The following is a 23,601-nucleotide window of genomic DNA, read 5'->3' as shown; positions in this document are numbered from 1 at the left end:
CACGAGTATTACAACTTTATATGAGATTCCTAGAAAAAGTGAAGCACAACCCAATATTTTTCTAAGTTTAAGACGCTATGGTCCAGAATGTAGCTGTAACACAAAATGTTGACATACCTCTGATTTGTTCATGGTAAAAGTCAGAATAATATTGTAACAAATTTAATTTCAGGCTGGCTGTTTAAAAATAATAGAGAAGGCATTGCTTTATCTCATTTCCAAAGAGCTGTGTATTTGAATACAAATGACACTTAATTTGTAATGCTCTTGAATTTCTGATATTTCTAGGTAAACATACTATCAATATGGCAGACAACATTTCAAAATATTGTTTATAAAACAAAAATAGGAAACTTGGATGATAAAGAATTAAACACTTCATATTTTAATGAATACATTAAGAGATGAGATGTACAAATATATATAAATACAAAGTCTGCAGATAATATATACCTATTTCACTACACAAAGCAAATATGACAAAGACAATTTATTACATTAAAATGTATTCAGGAATTCATTTCGAATGTGTTACGTGTGTTTAGACTATAATACTTATTTTTGCAGGAAAGATTCAGATTCTTAGCCTAAGGAAAAATACGCTAAGACAGAATTTAACACTTGTAAAAGAAGGAAAACTAATACCTGGCCAGGACCTAACATGGGATTTCTACAGATTCATGAATTATCTTTGTTTTAGTACAGACAGGGGATCTAGTGGGGGTACCCAGGACTAGTGTCTACTCTGCCATTCATCAAATGTTAACCTTAAATTGCATTTCTGACATCAACCTGCCTCAGTTTTTTCCTCCATAAAATGAGGTTTATTATAGGGTTATGTTAAGAAAGCCAACTCAATGAGGTGGCCAAGTGGTGAAAGCAATGGACGGCTAAGAAAGCCAAAGGTGAATGCCTTAAAAATTCAAAGTACTATGCAAATTGAAGTAATTACTTATGGAAATTGCAAGAGTTTCTATTTTTTACAGCCATCACATTTCAGAGCATCTTAAAATGAATATGGAGTTGAAAGATCCCTGGCCTAGCAATTATAGCACTTTTTCTACTGGAGACTATGCCCTAGCAATCTTTTCCTGTGGTTCCAAGTTCCACTGGACCTACGACCACCTGTATGCTACAGAACACATTTTCTCCCTGCCTTCCAGCGAGGAGCAGCCAAGTGACCAAGCTCCAACCAGTGTGATATGCACCGAAATGAGCATGCGCACCCTAGGATGCCTCCTTGGAGATGTTTTTCCCCTTTTCCATGAAATGAAGTAAGTGTTCAAGCCATGTGTAGCATGTTGGCCAACTGGAAGCCAATACTGCTGAACCACCCTCCTCGGGAATGTCACCCAACTAAGACCCCAACTTCCATGCTTTTGAAGCCCTTATATTCCGGGTCTTTCTGTAAAAGCAGCTTAGCCTGCGCCCCAGGAAACAGTCCACCTGTGTTTCAGTTGCTCAGTTACAAACTGGGTGACCTGGGTCTCTGAACCCGTCCACATAGGGTAGAAGGAGACGATATTTTTCCAGCCTACCATACCAAGGGGAGGTCAACACCAATCAGGACATAATGGAAGTATTTGCAAGGTATCATTGTGTAAATATAAACTATTAGTAAATAATCCCAAGAATGAAATGGGAGAGAAATGAACATAATGTGAACATCTTATACAGCCCTATTCACTCTATAAAAGGAATATTAATCTTCCTTTTTACTTTCATAAATCTCATCAGCTCAGTTCAGTCCCTCAGTCGTGTCCGACTCTTTGCAACCCCTGAAACACAGCATGCCAGGCCTCCCTGGCCATCACCAACTCCCGAAGTTGACTCATTCTGTTCTTTTTGAGATTGCATCCAACCCCACATCCAAGGAGGGGTGGCTGCACGAGCGCAGGAGGGCCTAGAGGAGCTATCCCACGTTGAAGGTCAGGAAGGGCGGCGGTGAGGAGATACCCCTCGTCCAAGGTAAAGAGCACCGGCTGTGCTTTGCTGGAGCAGCCATGAAGAGATACCCCAAGCCCAAGGTAAGAGAAACACAAGTAAGATGGTAGGTGTTGCAAGAGAGCATCAGAGGGCAGACACACTGAAACCATACTCACAGAAAACTAGGCAATCTAATCACTCTAGGACCACAGTTCAGTTCAGTTCAGTCGCTCAGTCGTGTCCGACTCTTTGCGACCCCATGAATGGCAGCACGCCAGGCCTCCCTGTCCATCACCATCTCCCAGAGTTCACTCAGACTCACGTCCATCAAGTCCGTGATGCCATCCAGCCATCTCATCCTCGGTCATCCCCCTTCTCCTCCTGCCCCCAATCCCTCCCAGCATCAGTCTTTTCCAATGAGTCAACTCTTCACATGAGGTGGCCAAAGTACTGGAGTTTCAGCTTTAGCATCATTCCTTCCAAAGAAATCCCAGGGCTGATCTCCTTCAAAATAGACTGGTTGGATCTCCTTGCAGTCCAAGGGACTCTCAAGAGTCTTCTCCAATACCACAGTTCAAAAGCATCAATTCTTTGGCGCTCAGCCTTCTTCACAGTCCAACTCTCACATCCATACATGAACACAGGAAAAACCATAGCCTTGACTAGACGGACCTTAGTCGGCAAAGTGTCTCTGCTTTTGAATATACTATCTAGATTGGTCATAACTTTCCTTCCAAGGAGTAAGCATCTTTTAATTTCATGGCTGCAGTCACCATCTGCAGTGGTTTTGGAGCCCAAAAATATAAAGTCTGCCACTGTTTCCACTGTTTCCCCATCTATTTCCCATGAAGTGATGGGACCAGATGCCATGATCTTCGTTTTCTGAATGTTGAGCTTGAAGCCAACCTTTTCACTCTCCTCTTTCACTTTCATCAAGAGGCTTTTGAGTTCCTCTTCACTTTCTGCCATAAGGGTGGTGTCATCTGCATATCTGAGGTTATTAATATTTCTCCTGGCAATCTTGATTCCAGCTTGTGTTTCTTCCAGTCCAGCATTTCTCATGATGTACTCTGCACAGAAGTTAAATAAGCAGGGTGACAATATACAGTCTTGACGTACTCCTTTTCCTATTTGGAACCAGTCTGTTCTTCCATGTCCAGTTCTAACTGTTGCTTCCTGACCTGCATACAGATTTCTCAAGAGGCAGGTTAAGTGGTCTGGTATTCCCATCTCTTTCAGAATTTTCCACAGTTTATTGTGATCCACACAGTCAAAGGCTTTGGCATAGTCAATAAAGCAGAAGTAGATGTTTTTCTGGAACTCTCTTGCTTTTTCCATGATCCGGCAGATGTTGGCAATTTGATCTCTGGTTCCTCTGCCTTTTCTAAAACCAGCTTGAACATCAGGGAGTTCACGGTTCACGTATTGCTGAAGCCTGGCTTGGACAATTTTGAGCATGACTTTACTAGCATGTGAGATGAGTGCAATTGTGCGGTAGTTTGAGCATTCTTTGGCATTGCCTTTCTTTGGGATTGGAATGAAAACTGACCTTTTCCAGTCCTGTGGCCACTGCTGAGTTTTCCAAATTTACTGGCATACTGAGTGCAGCACTTTCACAGCATTATTTTCCAGGATTTGAAATAGCTCAACTGGAATTCCATCACCTCCACTAGCTTTGTTCATAGTGATGCTTTCTAAGGCCCACTTGACTTCACATTCCAAGATGTCTGGCTCTAGATTAGTGATCATCATGATTATCTGAGTCGTGAAGATCTTTTTTGTACAGTTCTTCTGTGTATTCTTGCCACCTCTTCTTAATATGTTCTGCTTCTGTTAGGTCCATACCATTTCTGTCCTTTATCCAGCCCATCTTTGCATGAAATGTTCCCTTGGTATCTCTAATTTTCTTGAAGAGATCTCTAGTCTTTCCCATTCTGTTGTTTTCCTCTCTTTCTTTGCATTGATCACTGAAGAAGGCTTTCTTATCTCTTCTTGCTATTCTCTGGAACTCTGCATTCAGATGCTTGTATCTTTCCTTTTCTCCTTTGCTTTTCGCCTCTCTTCTTTTCACAGCTATTTGTAAGGCCTTCCCAGACAGCCATTTTGCTTTTTTGCGTTTCTTTTCCATGGGGATGGTCTTGATCCCTGTCTCCTGTACAAGGTCACGAACCTCATTCCATAGTTTATCAGGCACTCTATCTATCAGATCTAGGCCCTTAAATCTATTTCTCACTTCCACTGTATAATCATAAGGCATTTGATTTAGGTCATACCTGAATGGTCTAGCGGTTTTCCCTACTTTCTTCAATTTAAGTCTGAATTTGGTAATAAGGAGTCCATGATCTGAGCCACAGTCAGCTCCTGGTCTTGTTTTTGTTGACTGTATACAGCTTCTCCATCTTTGGCTGCAAAGAATATAATCAATCTGATTTTGGTGTTGACCATCTGGTGATGTCCATGTGTAGAGTCTTCTCTTGTGTTGTTGGAAGAGGGTGTTTGCTATGACCAGTGCATTTTCTTGGCAAAACTCTATTAGTCTTTGCCCTGCTTCATTCCATTTTCCAAGGCCAAATTTGCCTGTTACTCCAGGTGTTTCTTGACTTCCTACTTTTGCATTGCAGTCCCCTCTAATGAAAAGGACATCTTTTTTGAGTGTTAGTTTTAAAAGGTCTTATAGGTCTTCATAGAACCATTCAACTTTAGCTTCTTCAGCATTACTGGTTGGGGCATAGACTTGGATAACTGTGATACTGAATGGTTTGCCTTGGAGACGAACAGAGATCATTCTGTTGTTTTTGAGACTGCATCCAAGTACTGCATTTCGGACTCTTTTGTTGACCATGATGGCCACTCCATTTCTTCTGAGGGATTCCTGCCTGCAGTAGTAGATATAATGGTCATCTGAGTTAAATTCACCCATTCCAGCCCATTTTAGTTCGCTGATTCCTAAAATGTTGACATTCACTCTTGCCATCTCCTGTTTGACCACTTCCAATTTGCCTTGATTCATGGACCTGACATTCCAGGTTCCTATGCAATATTGCTCTTTACAGCATCGGACCTTGCTTCTATCACCAGTCACATCCACAACTGGGTATTGTTTTTGCTTTGGCTCCATCCCTTCATTCTTTCTGGAGTTCTTTCTCCACTGATCTCAAGTAGCATATTGGGCACCTAATGACCTGGGGAATTCCTCTTTTGGTATCCTATCATTTTGCCTTTTCATACTGTTCATGGGGTTCTCAAGGCATGAATACTGAAGTGGCTTGCCATTCCCTTCTCCAGTGGACCACATTCTGTCAGACCTCTCCACCATGACCCGCCCATTTTGGGTTGCCCTGCAGGCATGGCTTGGTTTCACTGAGTTAGACAAGGCTGTGGTCCCAGTGTGATTAGATTGACTAGATTTCTGTAAGTATGGTTTCAGTGTGTCTGCCCTCTGATGCCCTCTTGCAACTCCTACCATCTTGCTTGGGTTTCTCTTACCTTGGGCGTGGGGTATCTCTTCACAGCTGCTCCAGCAAACCACAGCCGCTGCTCCTTACCACCGCCATTCCTGACCTTCAACGTGGGATAGCTCCTCTAGGCCTTCCTGCGCCTGTGTAGCCACAGCAACTTGGGTTGCTCCTCCCGGCTGCCGGCCCTGGCCTCGGGCGTGGGTGGCTCCTCCCAGCTGCCGCCCCTGGCCTAGGGCTCCGGCTGGCTCCTCAGGGTCACCTCCCCTGGCCTCGGGCTCGAGGTGGCTTCTCCAGGCCACCCCTGACCTAGGACATGGGGTATCTCCTCCCAGCCGCCGCCCCGACCTTGGATGTGGGGTAGCTCCTCTCGGCCGTTCCTGCACCGTCGCAGCCTGGCACTCTAGGCCGATGCCCCTGACCTCGGACCACAGCCTTGTCTAACTCAATGAAACAAAGCCATGCCCGTGGGGCAACCCAAGATAGTTGGGTCATGGTGGAGAGGTCTTACAGAATGTGGTCCACTGGAGAAGGGAATGGCAAACCACTACAGTATTCTTGCCTTGAGAATAAATCTCATAGTGATTTTCAAATTGGAAAGTTAATATGCTATTGGTCCTCACTATTGATAGACTTTAAAATGCCTCTTCCTTTTGTCCTGTACCCTGTATCCTTCTCTATTTACAATGACACGGATTCAGCAGATTCTAGGCATTTGCAGTTTTGACAATACAAGTGATTTTGACAGGCTACAAATTTTAATTTCTCACACTGAAAGCAGTACATAAATTAACTAGATAGTGAACACTGACTTTAGTTAGAGGCAAATTAAAGAGAACTGATTTAGAGAACCAATTACAGAAGCTTTATGATTTATCAATGACATAGTCACAAGTAGATTAATACATGTAAGAACAATGCCAAAGCTAATGAGGGAATTCCACCAATCTCCCAGGGCCACCATTACGACCCCAGCTCGACAGACTTGAAGCTATTTGCACTTTCATTCTCAGGTAACTTAGGTGGCGTGGTGATAACTGGGTAACTGGGAACATGAGTATGATCTTGATGTCTGATTTCTCTTTCATTAATGCCAAAGACTAAATATGCTTTCTCCCATCAATTAATTCAGTAGAGGTTGTAATACTAACAAAGAATTTCAGGTCAGTGTGATATATCCTTATCTCTACAACATTCTGACTGTGTGTAGCTATTACCCTGGAGTCAAGTGGCAATGAACTTTTAAGAACCACTTGCTCCTTTGACACACTTGAGCCACACTGGGCTCTGTATCTATCCCTTGAAGCAGCCAAGATCCTTTCCATCTTAGAAACTTTGTATTTGTCTTTACCTGTAATTATCTGGCCCAGGATATTTGCCTTGCTGGTTCCCTGTTACCATTTGAGTCTTGGCTCCACTGTCCTCTCACAATCTATAGCAGGCTCTCCCTTCAAGACACTTTCTAACATATCACCCTGTATTATTTTTGTCATTGCATACGGACAACTGACTCATTTGAAAAGACCCTGATGCTGGGAAAGATTGAGGGCAAAAGGAGGAAAGGGCAACAGAGGATGGGATGGTTGGATGACATCACTGATTCAATGGACATGAACTTGGGTGAACTCTGGGAGATGGTAAGGGACAGGGAGTCCTGGCATGCTGCAGTCCGTGGGGTTGCAAGGAGTTAAACACAACTTAGCGAGTGAACAAGTATTACCCCCTAACAGAGCTCTATTAATCTGTTAACCATTCCTCTCTGTTCCCAGCCACTCACAAGCCACAGTCCCCTAGACAGTGTGCTTTGTAAGAGCAGGAATCCTGCCTGCTTGATCCTGGGACGGTCCTCAGCACAGTGCTTCAGAAGTACTGTATCTGCTAAACCATTCCTGTTCTCCCTCTTTTCTTCCTTCACTATACGTAACCTTCAGAAATGAACTTACCATAGGCAATTCTTCTTTTTACACTTTCAACAAAAGGATGCAATGGGAGAAATGGCTAGAAATCCTGATATCAGGGTGTCAGCCATAAATAACCAGAGAGAATGGACTCTGAGATCAAAGACGCTGCCTTGAGCCATATTAATGGCCCATGATTTCATGTTTCTTCCACATAGTACCTGGCATTATGCTTTTCTAATTTGGCTCTCTTCCTTGTCTCTAACACCAACATACACTGTGTCACTCAATTAGTACATTTCCATACTGCTTTCATAGAGTTTCCCTCTTTGTTCCACATTTTCCTGCAACCCTTCATTTTCAGCCATCTGAAAATAATTATTTTGAGACATCTTTACCCATGCTAAGGGACTTCTTTTGACTCGGCTTTTCCCATCCGACACCAACTTATCATTGTTACCTGTCAGTGAGAGGAGTGATCACAAGTCGAGGGCTGTTTCCTAAATATTCATAGAAGTACTGGAACTGGGCATCACAGATATTTACGAGACAATGTTTCTGGGTCTCCTCCCACCGGTGACGAAGCTGAGAGAGCCAAGCAAAAGCCTGGGGAGTGACGACCTGAAAACATCATGTGATCACGACACACGAACACTGAGAGTTTTAAGGCCACAAATGTAATCTATTAATTAACTCTGTTGAGTCACGTTTTACTCCTAAAAAATCTCACAAAAGGGAAATCTCTTGCATGCTCCTGCAAACTGTAATTGCATGTAAATGGTTGAATACTTAATCAGAAATATGTGTGTAACAAAACTCTTCATTTTAAGAAGGCTATTACTGTAAAACAACATCAATTTCTTGATGCAATGCTTTTTCCCCTTTTATGAGTCACCCTAGGGGACTGGATCACTTTTGTGACTTTATATTCATATCAGTGAAATCGGATGGAAAAAGCACAAAATCCATTATTTCAGCATGTCAGAGGTATAAGCAAACTACACTTTCAACCAAGTCCATTCTAAAATTGTTTTGCTTTTATTAGAGGTTTCCACTCCATTTTTCATTAGGCCAACCAACTGTATTTTTTCATTGCCATTATTTCTTATTTTACTCAATTCTATCCATTATTTCCCATTTTGAAAAATAATTCCAGTCTCTTTCCAGATCCAATGTGACCCAAGGATTTCCTAGGCATCACTTTAAGTTACCAAAATTATTATCTGCTCATGGTCTGATGTCTACCTGAGTCTCCGCATTGCATATTTATGCACACCAAATGAGCAGGAATTAGACAAAGTCTTTATCTCTTTAAGTACAAAATAAAGAACATATTTTAAATTAAAACTTCTGCTGCAAGCAAACCATCACTGATAAAAAAAAGATAAAATATGCAAGGTCATATTCAAAGAGTAGTTATCAATGGCTCATCATCAAAATGAGAACACATGGTAAGAGTATTTTGCAAGGATAAATTTTAGATTAGGATTTAAACAACATTATTCAATAAGTGTCCTGAACCTGGATCAAGAAGTGTTTCTTTTTATGTTCACATGAAGAAGCATTTGCTTGCACTTTGTGGAGAGAAGTAAAATTCACTTTGATTTTAATAAATTGAGAAGGAACTAGAAAAACAACAGAAAATATGTCACAATATAAGCATACCCTCAAACCATGAAGGTAATTATCACCCTCAAAAAAAAAAAAACAAAAGAGATTTGGACAAAGTAGTCTTATGGGCATGGTATGTCAGTTTTGTTCACTAGACGATCGTACTTCTGACATTTTAAGTAGGAATACATTTTGAAAAAAGGATGAGTAATTCTCCTTCCACATTAAACACTGGGGGGTATCAAAGAGATACATGAACTTTTTAAAGAGATAAAGAAAGAAGGTAAACAATGCATTGAAAGGAATAGAAAGTAACTTCTTTAAAAAAAAAAAAAAGTAATTTAGCTTGGAATGGAAAAGACAAGGGGTGGCCAACATTTCTCTTTCTTCAAAAAGAAAATAATCAAAGGCACACAGAGGTGAGTGAGGCGGCCCACAATCTTACAGCTATTGGCAGAATAAGCCACCAAGGTGGTTACCACAGGCCAATGGGCCAAGATGCTTATGTGTAGAGAAGCCACAAAACAAGGAAATGAACACATGACTTCTTGTAGTTCCCACATCCTGGCTTAATTTTTGGATGATCCGAATTAGAGGAGCCTTATGTGGCCAAATCCCTGGGGATATCACTTGGGGTAACTCTTTTAAGGATAATATATTTGTTAACCCATATAAAATCTACCCAAAGTAAGTACAACTAATTTCACAGGACTAATCAAAAATACCAACTTTAAAAAAATTGCTTTCTCAGAAATATTTTTGACAAAAACACCACTTTTAGTAAAGAGCAAAAAATACATGAAATCTCTACAACTTGCCTTCTGAGAAATAAGTTTTGCCACCACGTCTCTGGCATGGACATCGATGGTACAAATTGTCATGATCTTCTGCCTGTCTCCAGGTAGAAGTTCTCCCAGCAGAAGTGCAATCAGTGTATTCAACTGAGAAATCTAGAAGGAATTTTTTTTAAAGGAGGTAAGAATTACAAATACAGAATTTTATAGCCCAACAGTCTTTATAATTGTAAAACGCCCTTTAGTTTACAAAACTATTTCAAATACATTGTCCCAGCTGGCCCTCGAACAACTATAGGGGTAGAAGTGGAGTGGGAGGAAGGGATTTAATTAATTAATTAATACAGAATAAATATTGTTACTGCCCCCTGCCCCCTACCTCCCGAGCTAAGACTCTGAGAAGACAAGTCAACCTGCAGGTAATGACAAAGCCAGACAAAGAAGCAAAGTTTCCTGGTTGCAGTGACCTGACTATCCACGTAACCATGATCTAGTCTGTAACTTCGGTGGAATAGAAATGACTATAAAATTTTAAAAGGTCAAATTGAGCTAGCTTCTGTCAAAATATAGTAAGAATTAAAAACAAAGTGCTTTTTTGACTGGTTGGTTTCCTGTTTTGTGTGTTTTTGCATGGAATATAGGGTGATTACTGAGAAAAGCTTTCAAATGTATGGCTGAAGACTGCTGCACTTAAATCTTACTCATATCCCTGGTGCTTCCTTGGTAGCTCAGCTGGTAAAGGATCCACCTGCAACGTAGAAGACTCTGGTTCGATTCCTGGGTGGGGAAGATCCACTGGAGAAGGGATAGGCCACCCCCTCCAGAATTCTTGGCTTCCCTGGTGGCTCAGCTAGTAAAGAATCTGCCTGCGATGCGGGAGACCTGGGTTGGATCCCCGGGTTGGGAAGATCCCCTGGAGAAGGGAACAGCTACCACTCCAGTATTCTGGCCTAGAGAATTCCATGGACTGTATAGTCCACGGGGTCCCAAACAGTTGGACATGACTGAGCGACTTTCACTTTTCACTTTCATATCCCTGATGGCGGTGGTTTAGTCGCTGAGTCATGTCTGATTCTTCATGACCCCATGGAGTGTAGCCCACCAGGCTCCTCTGTCCATGGGATTTCCCAGGCAAGAGTACTGCAGTGGGTTGTCATTTTCTTCCCCAGGGGATCTTCCCCACAAAGGGACTGAACCCAGGTCTCCTGCATTGCAGGCAGACTTTTTACCATCTGAGTCATCATGAAAGCCACATTCATATCCCTATTTTTGCCTAAATAAGAGTAGTCTGGTGCAGCAATTTCTGAGATCAATATATTTCAAACTAATGGTCTTTCTTCCTAGAATGGAAAGAACTGGAATGGAATCACATTGAATATAAAGAAATAAGGATGCTGCATTATAGTAGTAAGAACATGAACTGCTTTATGAGTGTTATTTCAGTTTCACACTGGAGTGTATACAGATGTGTGTAAATTAGATCTGATATAAACTATCTTAATGTTAATCACAGTCAGAAAGGTTTGATGGATACTCTCTTAGGTGGTCATTTTGCTAGCATACTTATTTGCATAAAACATTCCGGTCTTACTCAAGGTTTATTAACAACAGCAGCAACAAAAATCTGCCTTATTCCAGAGTAGCATATTACAACACAATATTGTCCCCTTTTCTTTCAGTTCAGTTGCTTAGTCGTGTCCAACTCTTTGCGACCGCATGCATTGCAGCATGCCAGGCCTGTCCATCACCAACTCCCAGAGTTCACTCAAACTCATGTCCATCGAGTCGGTGATGCCATCCAGCCATCTCATCCTCTGACATCCCCTTCTTCTGCCCCTAATCCCTCCCAGCACCAGAATCTTCTCCAATGAGTCAACTCTTCCATGAGGTGGCCAAAGTACTGGAGTTTCACCTTTAGCATCAGTCCTTCCAATGAACACCCAGGGCCGATCTCCTTCAGAATGGACTGGCTGGATCTCCTTGCAGTCCAAGGGACTCTCAAGAGTCTTCTCCAACACCACAGTTCAAAAGCATCAATTCTTTGGCACTCAGCTTTCTTCACAGTCCAACTCTCACATCCATACATGAACACAGGAAAAACCATAGCCTTGACTAGACAGACCTTAGTCGGCAAAGTAATGTCTCCGCTTTTGAATATGCTGTCTAGGTTGGTCATAACTTTCCTTCCAAGGAGGAAGTGTGTTTTAATTTCATGGCTTCAGTCACCATCTGCAGTGATTCTGGAGCCCAAAAATATAAAGTCTGACACTGTTTCCACTGTTTCCCAGGAAGTGATGGGACCAGATGCCATGATCTTCGTTTTCTGAATGTTGAGCTTTAAGCCAACTTTTTCGCTCTCCTCTTTCACTTTCATCAAGAGGCTTTTTAGTTCCTCTTCACTTTCTGCCATAAGGGTGGTGTTATCTGCATATCTGAGGTTATTGATATTTCTCCTGGCAATCTTGATTCCAGCTTGTGCTTCTTCTAGCCCAGCATTTCTCATGATGTACTCTGCATATAAATTAAATAAGCAGGGTGACAGTATATAGCCTTGATGTACTCCTTTTCCTATTTGGAACCAGTTTGTTGTTTCATATACAGTTCTATCTGTTGCTTCCTGACCTGCATATACATTTCTCAAGAGGCAGGTCAGGTGGTCTGGTATTCCCATCTCTTTCAGAATTTAATAGGCAAATTTGGCCTTGGAATACGGAATGAAGCAGGGCAAAGGCTAATAAGAGTTTTGCCAAGAGAACGCACTGGTCATAGCAAACACCCTCTTCCAACAACACAAGAGAAGACTCTACACATGGACATCACCAGATGGTCAACACCAAAATCAGATTGATTATATTCTTTGCAGCCAAATATGGAGAAGCTTCATACAGTCAACAAAAACAAGACCGGGAGCTGACTGTGGCTCAGATCATGAACTCCTTATTGCCAAATTCAGACTTAAATTGAAGAAAGTAGGGAAAACCGCTAGACCATTCAGGTATGACCTAAATCAAATGCCTTATGATTATACAGTGGAAGTGAGAAATAGATTTAAGAGACTAGATCTGATAGATAGAGTGCCTGTTGAACTATGGAATGAGGTTTGTGACATTGTACAGGAGACAGGGATCAAGACCATCCCCATGGAAAAGAAACGCAAAAAAGCAAAATGGCTGTCTGGGGAGGCCTTATGAATAGCTGAGAAAAGAAGAGAGGCGAAAAGCAAAGGAGAAATGCAAAGATATATCCATTTGAGGCAGAGTTCCAAAGAATACCAAGGAGAGATAAGAAAGCCTTCTTCAGTGATCAATGCAAAGAAAGAGAGGAAAACAACAGAATGGGAAAGACTAGAGATCTCTTCAAGAAAATTAGAGGTACCAAGGGAACATTTCATGCAAAGATGGGCTCAATAAAGGACAGAAATGGGATGGACCTAACAGAAGCAGAAGATATTAAGAAGAGGTGGCAAGAATACACAGAAGAACTGTACAAAAAAGATCTTCACGACCAAGATAATCACGATGGTGTGATCAGTCATCTAGAGCCAGACATCCTGGAAGGTGAAGTCAAGTGGGCCTTAGAAAGCATCACTATGAACAAAGTTAGTGGAGGTGATGGAATTCCAGTTGAGCTGTTTCAGATCCTGAAAGATGATGCTGTGAAAGTGCTGCACTCAATATGCCAGCAAATTTGGAAAACTCAGCAGTGGCCACAGGACTGGAAAAGGTCAGTTTTCATTCAAATTCCAAAGAAAGGCAATGCCAAAGAATGCTCAGACTACCGCACAATTGCACTCATCTCACATGGTAATAAAGTAATGCTCAAAATTGTCCAAGCCAGGCTTCAGCAATACGTGAACCGTGAACTCCCTGATGTTCAAGCTGGTTTTAGAAAAGGGAGAGGAACCAGAGATCAAATTGCCAACATCCGCTGGATCATGGAAAAAGCAAGAGAGTTCCAGAAAAACATCTATTTCTGCTTTATGGACTACTCCAAAGCCTTTGACTATGTGGATCATAATAAACTGTGGAGAATTCTGAAAGAGATGGGAATACCAGACCCCCTTCCTTTATAGGTTTGCAAAGGACAGTTAATGACAAACTCTTAGATCCTGAATGAACTGGTTGTAAGTGAATAAATCATATCACCAAAGGCTCTCAAACCTTTACTGTCAAAAACAGATTCCCTTTAGTACTATTACCACATTCCAGAAAGCACCAAATAGTGCAGACTGCCCTGAGACTGCTGTGCAGCTAAATGGCAGAAGGTTCTATAGGTACAGCACGCCTAGCGAAGGCAAGCAGGGAAACAATAACCCTGGCACGCACAATTCATGTGAAATCAGGGTGCACAATGCACCAGGCACTGAGTAGGGTTATTGTCTATATTATCTCATTCAATCTTCACCACACTCAATTATTCTCATTTTGCAGGTTAAAGACAACTGACTCACGGGCATATTAACCACAACTGCCAAACGGGGCGGGAGGGAGGGAATTCAAATCCAGACAGTCTGATTTCAGAGTCTGCGTTCTTATTGATCACATCACATAGACTCCTTGTACCAGCCTCCACAAGATCACCACTTCCAAGTTGGAAAAAGCAGTGGTTATGCAAAAAGCATTCCAGAGACACTTAAAATCAAACACAATGAATAGTTGGTTCAAAGGAATAAAAATGTGTACTTGAGACATCCAGCCTTATGGCATTAATCTACTTTTCATATTCTACATCCAAAAAATGTAGTTACATGGTAACAAAAGCAAAGGTGATTGTTATTTCATGACTGCCACATTCAGTGTTCATCATACCCCGCTTTTAGGCTCCACAAGGGCAAGGTCTATGACTGCCTAGTCAAGAGCTTTGTCCCCAGGGCCACTGGGGAACTAAGTGGTGAAAGTACCTCAGTGCATGTTTGCTGAGTAGACGCGTGAAGGAAGAGCAAGAGTCTACACACATGTAAGTTTCTCAGCAAAATTTATCACGCATTGGTTAGAAAAGTGGTACTTCCGCACTGGATATTTTCCCCATCTGGGCCAAGATACCCAGTCTGTAGAGTCCCAAATCTAACACCAGTACCAGAATTCCCGTTAAAAAGTGTTGATTATAACAACAGAAATAATAGTTTATGTCTCTTAAGAACATTTATAATTTCAAGTCCTTTCAGAAGCGCTTGTCTGAGCCTTTCTGTGATCTCTCCATTATTGATCTCTCCTTTTTAAGAAAAGTTCAGCCAAGTGACAGATGATTAAAAATACAGCGTGTCAACATTATGCGAGACTTCCCTGGTGGCATCACTGACTCAACGGACATGAGTTTGAGCAAACTCCAGGAGATGATGAGGGACAGGAAAACCTGGCATGCGGCAGTCCATGGGGTCACAAAGAGCTGGACACGACGGAGAGGCTTAACAATGACAAATACATGAGGCAACACAGGAGGAACATTTTCCTTGGAGCAGCAGAAACACGGCAATTTTACCAGCATCAAGGGATAGAAGACCTCTCAATTTAGGCACACCCAAGTCATAGTGGCAAAGCAGCTGGAAGAGCCCTTCTGTAGAAACGGTAATACCTGGAGCTTGTAAGTCCTCAGCTCAGCAAGTTGAAGTGAACATTATAAGGTAACAACTATAGCACTTTGGGAGTCAACTACCAGAACCCTCAAATCTCCTTCCAGCCAAACACAGAAGTGATACTCTCTGAGTCTCTTAACAATAGCCATAAGGATCTCTAATCTTGAAACCCATCAATGTTTTAACTTTAGCAATATCAGAAAAAAATGGATTTTCATTTACTGAGAACAAAGAAACTTGCCAGAGAAACTAGGTCCCACACTTTCTGACACTATCAAGTCTATGGAATCCCAGTTTATCACCTTCCTTTGCACGATTCATTTCATACTTCTCCTTCAATCATATCACGAAAACCAGCAAATACTGAGCAGTGAATGTCAGAGACAGTGAGCATAATTACCCCATTCCTGACATTAATGAAAATGATGCTGTTTCACCATTAAGCATGATTTTCTCTGTAAGTTTCTGATAGATAATCTTCATCAAGTTTTCAAGTTCCTTTCAGATGCTTTATAGGAAAAGAAAAAGGTATAAAAAAAAAATCACTGAAATAAACTCCCACCTTACGATATTTGAAAAAGAGGAGCAAATTACACTCAAAGCAAGCAGATGAAAGGAAGTCATCAAGATAAAGCAGAAATCAGTGAAATACAAACAAACAATAGAGAAAATCAACAAAGATTAGTTTTTTTGAAAACTTAAATAAGATTGATAAACATATAGAAAGTCTGATTATAAACAAAGGAGAGAAAACACAAATTACCAGCCAGGAATGAAAGAGAGGCACAAAGGCAGACCCTCCAGATATGCTAAGGATAATGTTGGTAAAGGACGACCTACTCAATTCAGTTAAGTCTGAAAACTTAGCTCTGGGTGGATGAACCTTCTTCAGCAAAGGGCCAGACAGAAAACGTTTCAGGCTTTGAGGGCTACATGGTCTCTACTGCAGCACCACCACTTATAAGATCAGTGCTGGGTGAAAGCAGCCAAAGGCATGCACACCAGGCCAGATGCGGTCAGATGGCTGTAATCTGCCAGATCTGGACTGAGAGTAAAAATGGGTTAATACCTTGAAAAAACACAAATTCCCAAAGCCGACACAAGAAAAAAACAAACAAAAAAGCTACACAACAGCATATACATGAAAGAAATCAATGTATAAGTGAAAAGATGAGATGTTTCACAAAGCAAATGCCAGGCCCAGAGAGCATCACCAGAGATTTCTATCATTCACTGTCACAAAATGATACATGAGAATACAATACTTCTCAATTCCTTTTAAGGAACATAATCCTGATCTCCAAACTGGCAAAGATATTATAATAGAAAATTACAGATAAATGTCCCTTATGAACATAAATGCAGAATTCCTGGACAAAATATTAGCAAATAAAATCCAGCAAAAAATACACACACATCAATAAATGGTAATACATCATAAACAACTGGAGCTGGCTTTGTATTCAAAAACTCACCATAGTAACAGAATAAAAGAGACAAACCACAAGAGAGTATCTTAGAAGATTTGAAAAACTTCAGTATCTCTTCAAGATAAAAGTCTTGGTATGTAACGGAAGGTATCTTACTCTATTTGAGAAACATTGTCTACAAAAATCTAGTGCTACTATTATACTTAAAACACTGTTCTTCCCTAAGACTGGGAAGAGGCCAGGATCGTCTGTCCTCATTACTTCTATTCAACACTGGACCCGAAGTCCTAGCTTAATTCAGTAACTTGAGAAAAGGGAATGAAGGGCAAAAAGAATGGAAGATGAGAAGTAAAACTTCCATTATTTATAGATGGTATATTCATACACATAGAAAGCCTATGAAACTCTATTAAAAAGAAAATCATGCTAAAACTAGTAAACAAATTTGGAAAGTCTCAAGACACAAGGTGAATGTTAAAATGTCAATATATTTCTATACACCAGCTACAAACATTAGAAAATAAAATTTAAAAATTAATTCGCATGTTTAGAGTCAGACACAACTGAAGCAACTCAGCACAGCATTGTTCAGAAAACACTGCTCAGAAATATTAAAGAAGATCCACATCAAGAGATGTAACATGTTCTTGGATTTTAAAAATCATCACTGCTGAGATATTCATCCTTCCAATATTTTTATATTCAATGTCATCTCAGTTAAAATTTAATTAGACTAAATGATTAATGAAGCTTTTTAATACAAACAATATGATAGAAAATTTATTTGGAAATGAAAAAACAAAAGGGTGATTCCCTGGTGATCCAGTGTCTCTGGTGGTTCATCGGTTAGGACCCTGTACTTTCACTGCCAAGGGTGTGGGTTTAACCCCAGGCCAAGGGGTCACAAAGAGTTGGACACGACTGAGTACCTGAGCACACACCCAGGGAACTAAAATCCCACAAGCCACAGAGAGGCATCAAAAAGAGAGAAAGAAATGAAAAGGCCTTAGAATAGCCTAAATAATTTTGACAGAAAATAATACAATTGGAGAGTCCATATAACATGATTTCCAGGTGACAGAGTATAAAGTTATAGTCATTAGCACTGGGGACGTGGTATAGAGAGACACATAGATCCATGGAGCAGAAGAATGTGGAAATAAGCCCCCTATAAATAATCATTTGACTTTTTACCAAGGCACAAAGTTAATTCAAAGGAAAAAGAAGAGACGTATGGATCACCGATCTAAATGAAAAACCAGAACTATAAAGCACCTAGAAGGAAAACAGGAAAATATATTTATGACATTAAGAAAGGCAAGAACTTCCTGTGACATAAAGAAAATTGATCATAAAGTAAAAACTTGATATACTAAACTACATCAGAATTAAAACATTCTACTCACAAAATATACCGTTAATAAAATGAGTAGTTAGTCCATTCATGTCCTGACCAAGGACTTCCGCTCAAAACAAATCCTGTAACCATTCTATACAGAAACGTGGGCTATTCAAGTATGTTTGTCAAGATAGTCTAGAATGAAGGCAGTCAATCCCTCTGCTCACAAGATGGATAAAATGTGAGACCCACAAGGACTGTCTCCCTACAGTGCTAAATGGAAAACACAGACCAGAAAGGGAGATGTGCTAATTCGTGAGACTGGCCAACAGAACTTTCTCTTGTACTTCATCACTGCCAGCTTTCTGTCCCAAGATTATTAGAACTTTATGAGTAAAAAAAAAAATCTTTGCATCTTTTTCTATATTCCAGAACAGTTGATATAATGTGGTATTAATCTGTTTTTAAAAAGTCTGACAGAACCATTGGAACAGTACTCTATTTCCAAGATATATATATATATATATAAACGATTACCATTTCTGTGGTTACTGGTCTACTCAAGCTTTCTACCTCACTTTGAATCAATCCAAGAAATAGTGTTCATAGAAAATCTTCCATTTAATTTTCAGTTTATATATTAGCATAAAATCACATGGAGTGCTGTCCTGTCTTCTAAGAATCTTTCTTACAGGGGAATGCGTCTTTCCACCTCTCTTTTGTATTTGCTTCCTCCTCTGAACTGCAAATCTTTGTCAGTGTTTGATCTGTTCAAAGAAGCAACTCTTAAGTTAATGGGTCAGAATGGACTCAAGGGCTCCATGGGTAACATTTTTCTGTTACCTCCATCTGTCAACTGTGGGGATTCTGAGTTACTTCAGGATCTGTTCTGCTTCTTTCTCTAGAACCACAGTTGGTGAACTACAGGTAATGAGCCAGATATGGCCCACCACCTATTTTTATAAATAATGTTTGATTGGAACTGAGTCTTGTCCATTCAGTTAAAATTGTCTATGTCTTCATTCCCACTATAACAGGAGAGAGAAGTGGGTGTGAGAGAGATTAAAAAGCCCATAAAGACTAAAATGTTTACTATTCCATCTTGCACAGAAAAAGTTGCCCAACCCAAAATCTACAGTCAAGACACAGTCATGGCAGAAATCCTCAATAAATGTCTCACTTCATTTATGAAGTATTTCTCAGGGCTTTATCCCCAGGACAAACACTTTCACTGATAATCTCTCAGGATGTACAAGAGGCAGGACTGGTTCCAAATGTCTATCTCTTAGACATTCAGTACTTATCTCTGACCACAAGCCCCATGCTTTTTCCCTTTATTGAATTTCAGTTTGTAATTCCTCTGGAATTTCATTGGAATAAAATAGGCTTATCTTGGCAATAGCTTTAAAAAAAAAATTTTTTTTTTTTATTGGAGAATAACTGCTTTACAATACTGCGCTGGCCTTTGCCATATATTAACATGAACCCGCCACAGGTATACATATGTCCCTCTTAGTTATCTATCAGTTTGATTCCATCTGTTGTCCACTTCTAGGCATTCCTCAAATTATCTGGTCTAGTTTTTCCAGTGGCAGTATGATTTTATTTTGTATACTTTATCTTTCAATGTAAGTTGTGATGTATTAAAAGTAACCAGGCTGGGCCCAAGATGGAGTTGCTCATGCTAAAGCCCCATGTCAGCAACCTAAAACTTAACTGTTTCTACATTGGACTTTCCCAGAAAAGGAAGGCTTAGGTCAACCAATCAGTACCTGCCTGCTCAGCACATATTACCTGACCGGGCTCTTAGGCCTCCCTTTGCTCCTTACTCTCAAAGTCACCCTGCTTTAAACAATCAGTAAATGCCCAGCATAATTTCTCCCCTTGCTCCTGCTCATTTTGGTTTATAAAAGTCTCTCATTTTCTATAGCTCTTTCTACAGCTTCTTTCCATCTGCAGATTGAATGCTGCCTGATTGATGAATCACTGAATAAAAGCCTACTAGGTCAGTAACTTGTCCGTGGAAAAATTTTCTTTTAACAGATGGGAGGGGCAGTAGAAAATGTGTGCTCTACTCATCATCTGGTAGGTTCCTGCTATATTAGGAAGCATGAGCCTATCAGATCACACTTTTCTATAAAGACAAAAACAAACAAAAAAATTTAACTTACGTCCAATACACAGTGGGTAGCTGCAGCCGCCTTCTTTGAGTCAAAGGGTTAGGACAAAATAAGAACACTATCAACACAGCATCCAGTTGTTTTTAAAAGAATTTCTCAGTGATTAAAAATGAGACTAAAAACTGACCTTAAGTAGAAAAATGAGAGTCTCTTTCTATACACATAATATTTCAGAATATTTAAGGTCAGTAAGGGTGAATGGTTAATAAGAAAAGCTTTATATTCCTTACCATGAGACTTATTAAAAGTACCCTAGGCGATGTACCAGTACACTGCTGCTGCTGCTGAGTCGCATCAGTTGTGTCCGACTCTGTGCGACCTGATAGACAACAGCCCATGAGGCTCCCCCGTCCCTGGAATTCTCCAGGCAAGAACACTGGAGTGGGTTGCCATTTCCTTCTCCAATGCATGAAAGTGAAAAGTGAAGGTGAAGTCGCTCAGTCGTGTCCGACCCTCAGCAACCCCATGGACCACAGCCTTCCAGGCTCCTCCATCTGTGGGATTTTCCAGGCAAGAGCACTGGAGTGGGGTGCCATTGCCAGTACACTAGTAGTTAATATTTTCAAGTCCAAAATGCTTCTCTTTTTTGGATGATTTTCGTATAGTGTAATAATAAAGGAAGAGTGGAAATACTTTCTTATCAGATTCCAAGTCTAACAAAACAAAATACTTTTGTCAAGGAACTCTCAAATCTGAGAAATTTTATTTTATCTGTTTTACCTTCAAAGTTTGGCACAAGGCAGGGCTATATATTCAAAATGCATTATTTTTGCCTTTAATCCCAATATCAGCTAATATACAATACGTTGAGGGGGGTGAGTTTAAAATAATTACCTTAATTTCACTACAACTTGTAATTGAGAACTAAGGAAAGAAATTACTTGTTCAGGTAGATCATCAGTTACTACACTCAACTCAGTTTTGAAATTAAACTATTTTTAAAGGACTAAAGTTCATCTTCCAAGCTGCTCACAATATTAGCAAGAGTCATTTTAATTAAAAACAAATTCTAGCAAATCATATATCCGTTTTTAAGGTGTTTCAATTCAGATGCACACACTTCTCATGAACCAAACTACAGCTTTAACAGTATTCAAATGTTAGCTTCACTCGTGTGCAAGTAAGTGACAATGCTGAAATGTTATATTGAAGGCATCTGTTGGCTGATCTGTCAAATATTTCAATTTATGCTAGAAGTGTTTCATAATTAAGCATGTAAGTGCTGTCTTCATAAACCATCCTATTTGTCTACTTCTCATCTAACGTAAAAGTTTTCAATTACTTTAAAGGAGAAAAAAACACTAAATTTTATTAGCTGAATAACATAAAGCTATTAGACTATGAATAATTTTAGCTCTGAGAATAAAAAGAATCAACCCAATGCTAAATACAGGGTAGGGAATGGACAATTCTCACACACTGATATTGGGAAGGTAAACTTGGCATGATGTTTCAAAGGCTTAAAAAGTTCTGCTCTTTGAGCTAGCAGTTTTACATCTGGAAATTTATCCTGAATAAAGGAAAAAAAATATGTGCAACAGGCATGTAGACACAAGGCTGGTTATTACACTATTATTAATAAGCACCAAAAATAAAAACAAGCTAGACAGCCAGTATTAAATAGCAATAATAATAACAACAGGCAATCTTGCAACACACTGGGTTACACTGAATGAATAATTCCTTTATTAACACAGAGCGCATTTAAATAAAATCCACACACCCACATTCAAAGTACACAGCCAAGTATAAGAGAGGGGGAAGACGGATGGGAAAGGAAGAGGGGAAAGGGCTGGGGAAGAGTAGGTGACGGTCCCAATGCCAAAAATGTACATCTATGCCAGAGCAGCAGAACGAGGTTACAAGGCTGATGTCATGCAGCCTGAAGGAGGGTTTGAGTAGAGACTCAAACACTGGACACTGAAGTTTAAACTGCCCACGTGGCCACAGAACATTTCTGCGTCTCTGCCTCTTACACTCCCTGAGCAAGGTAGGGAGTTGGAGTTGAGATGCTGACATCAAGCTGAGATCCTCAGAGTATTACACAATCCAGTAAAAGGTTCTAGAAAGACTCTACCTTCTAGCTCAGAGAAGCAAGAAGTAACCTTGAAACATCTTGATAGGCTTTCGATAGGAAAAGTTCTCCAAAAGAAATCAACATCTCACATCTCTGCCACGTGAAGCTATGGCATCCAAGTTGACCCTGCCTCTATGACTGGGAAATCCCAGATTGAGTAATTAAACACAAAATTAATCCAGAACTCTCAAAACCTGTAGAAACCTGGAAGAAAGGAGGAGAAAAACAGGAAGGGACATCTGCTCAGTGTAGGACACACGGACTTCCTTCAGGAAAAAAAACAAAAACCTAGATAACCTTTAAAAATAAATATACAAAAGATTTACTGCATAGCACAGGGAACTACAGTCAATATATTGTAATAATCTATCATGGAAAATAAGTTTAAAAATAATATATGTGTACATGTGTAACTGAATCACACACACAAAAGAATTCTACTTTTTGAAACTCAGTAATGTTTATCTCAGAGAAGGCAATGGCACCCCACTCCAGTACTCTTGCCTGGAAAATCCCATGGATGGAGGAGTCTGGTAGGCTGCAGTCCATTAGGTTGCTAAGAGTCGGACACGACTGAGCGACTTCACTTTCACTTTTCACTTTCATGCATTGGAGAAGGAAATGGCAACCCACTCCAGTGTTCTTGCCTGGAGAATCCCAGGGATGGGGGATCCTGGTGGGCTGCCATCTATGGGGTCGCACAGAGTTGGACATGACTGAAGTGACTTAGCAGCAATGTTTATCTTTTTGCCAGTTTTTCTAAATGTCCTATGGACATCTAAAAACTATGTATGAGATACAAAATTTTTAATATATTTGTGTAGGATATAAGATTAACATAAATTAAATATAATAGATTTCTATTTGTATTAATGACATAATTCCAGACACTCCTATTCTTATTTTTTTGCACTTCATACAATATTCTTAGAGAAATGTTAATATGTCTCACTATGATTATATATTTTTTCTTTTCCCTTATATTTCTTCTGATTTTTGCTTTATGGATGTTTGTTTCTTAAATAGATAGGAATACCAGACTACCTGACCTGCCTCCTGAGAAATCTATATGCAGGTCAAGAAGCAACAGTTAGAACTGGACATAGAACAATAGACTGGTTCCAAATTTTGGGAAAGGAGTACAGCAAGGCTTTATATTGTCACCCTGCTTATTTAACTTATATGCAGAGTACATCATGAGAAACGCTGCGCTGGATGAAGCACAGCTGACATCAAGATTGCTGGGAGAAATATCAATAACCTCAGATATGCCGATGACATCACCCTTATGGCAGAAAGTGAAGAACTAAAGAGCCTCT

The 23,601-nt window shown here is 40.2% G+C and overlaps 1 protein-coding gene across 1 annotated transcript in view; it reads right to left on the bottom strand.

The window, feature by feature from the left end:
- Nucleotides 1-23,601, bottom strand: part of DNAH11 (dynein axonemal heavy chain 11) — a 360,125-nt gene that overhangs the window by 232,865 nt on the left and 103,659 nt on the right. Inside the window, exons 31-32 of the mRNA XM_040260639.1 lie at nucleotides 9,709-9,840; nucleotides 7,740-7,900 (exon numbers count right to left, since the gene is read on the bottom strand). Coding sequence (XP_040116573.1) covers nucleotides 7,740-7,900; nucleotides 9,709-9,840 — 293 coding nt within the window. The remainder of the gene's footprint in view (nucleotides 1-7,739; nucleotides 7,901-9,708; nucleotides 9,841-23,601) is intronic.

This window comes from Oryx dammah, unplaced genomic scaffold (assembly GCF_014754425.2).
Source record: "Oryx dammah isolate SB20612 unplaced genomic scaffold, SCBI_Odam_1.1 HiC_scaffold_18, whole genome shotgun sequence".
Classification (NCBI taxonomy): Eukaryota; Metazoa; Chordata; class Mammalia; order Artiodactyla; family Bovidae; genus Oryx; species Oryx dammah.
The sequence above is the reverse complement of the archived record's forward strand: the minus strand, read 5'-3'. Positions and strand labels throughout refer to the sequence as shown.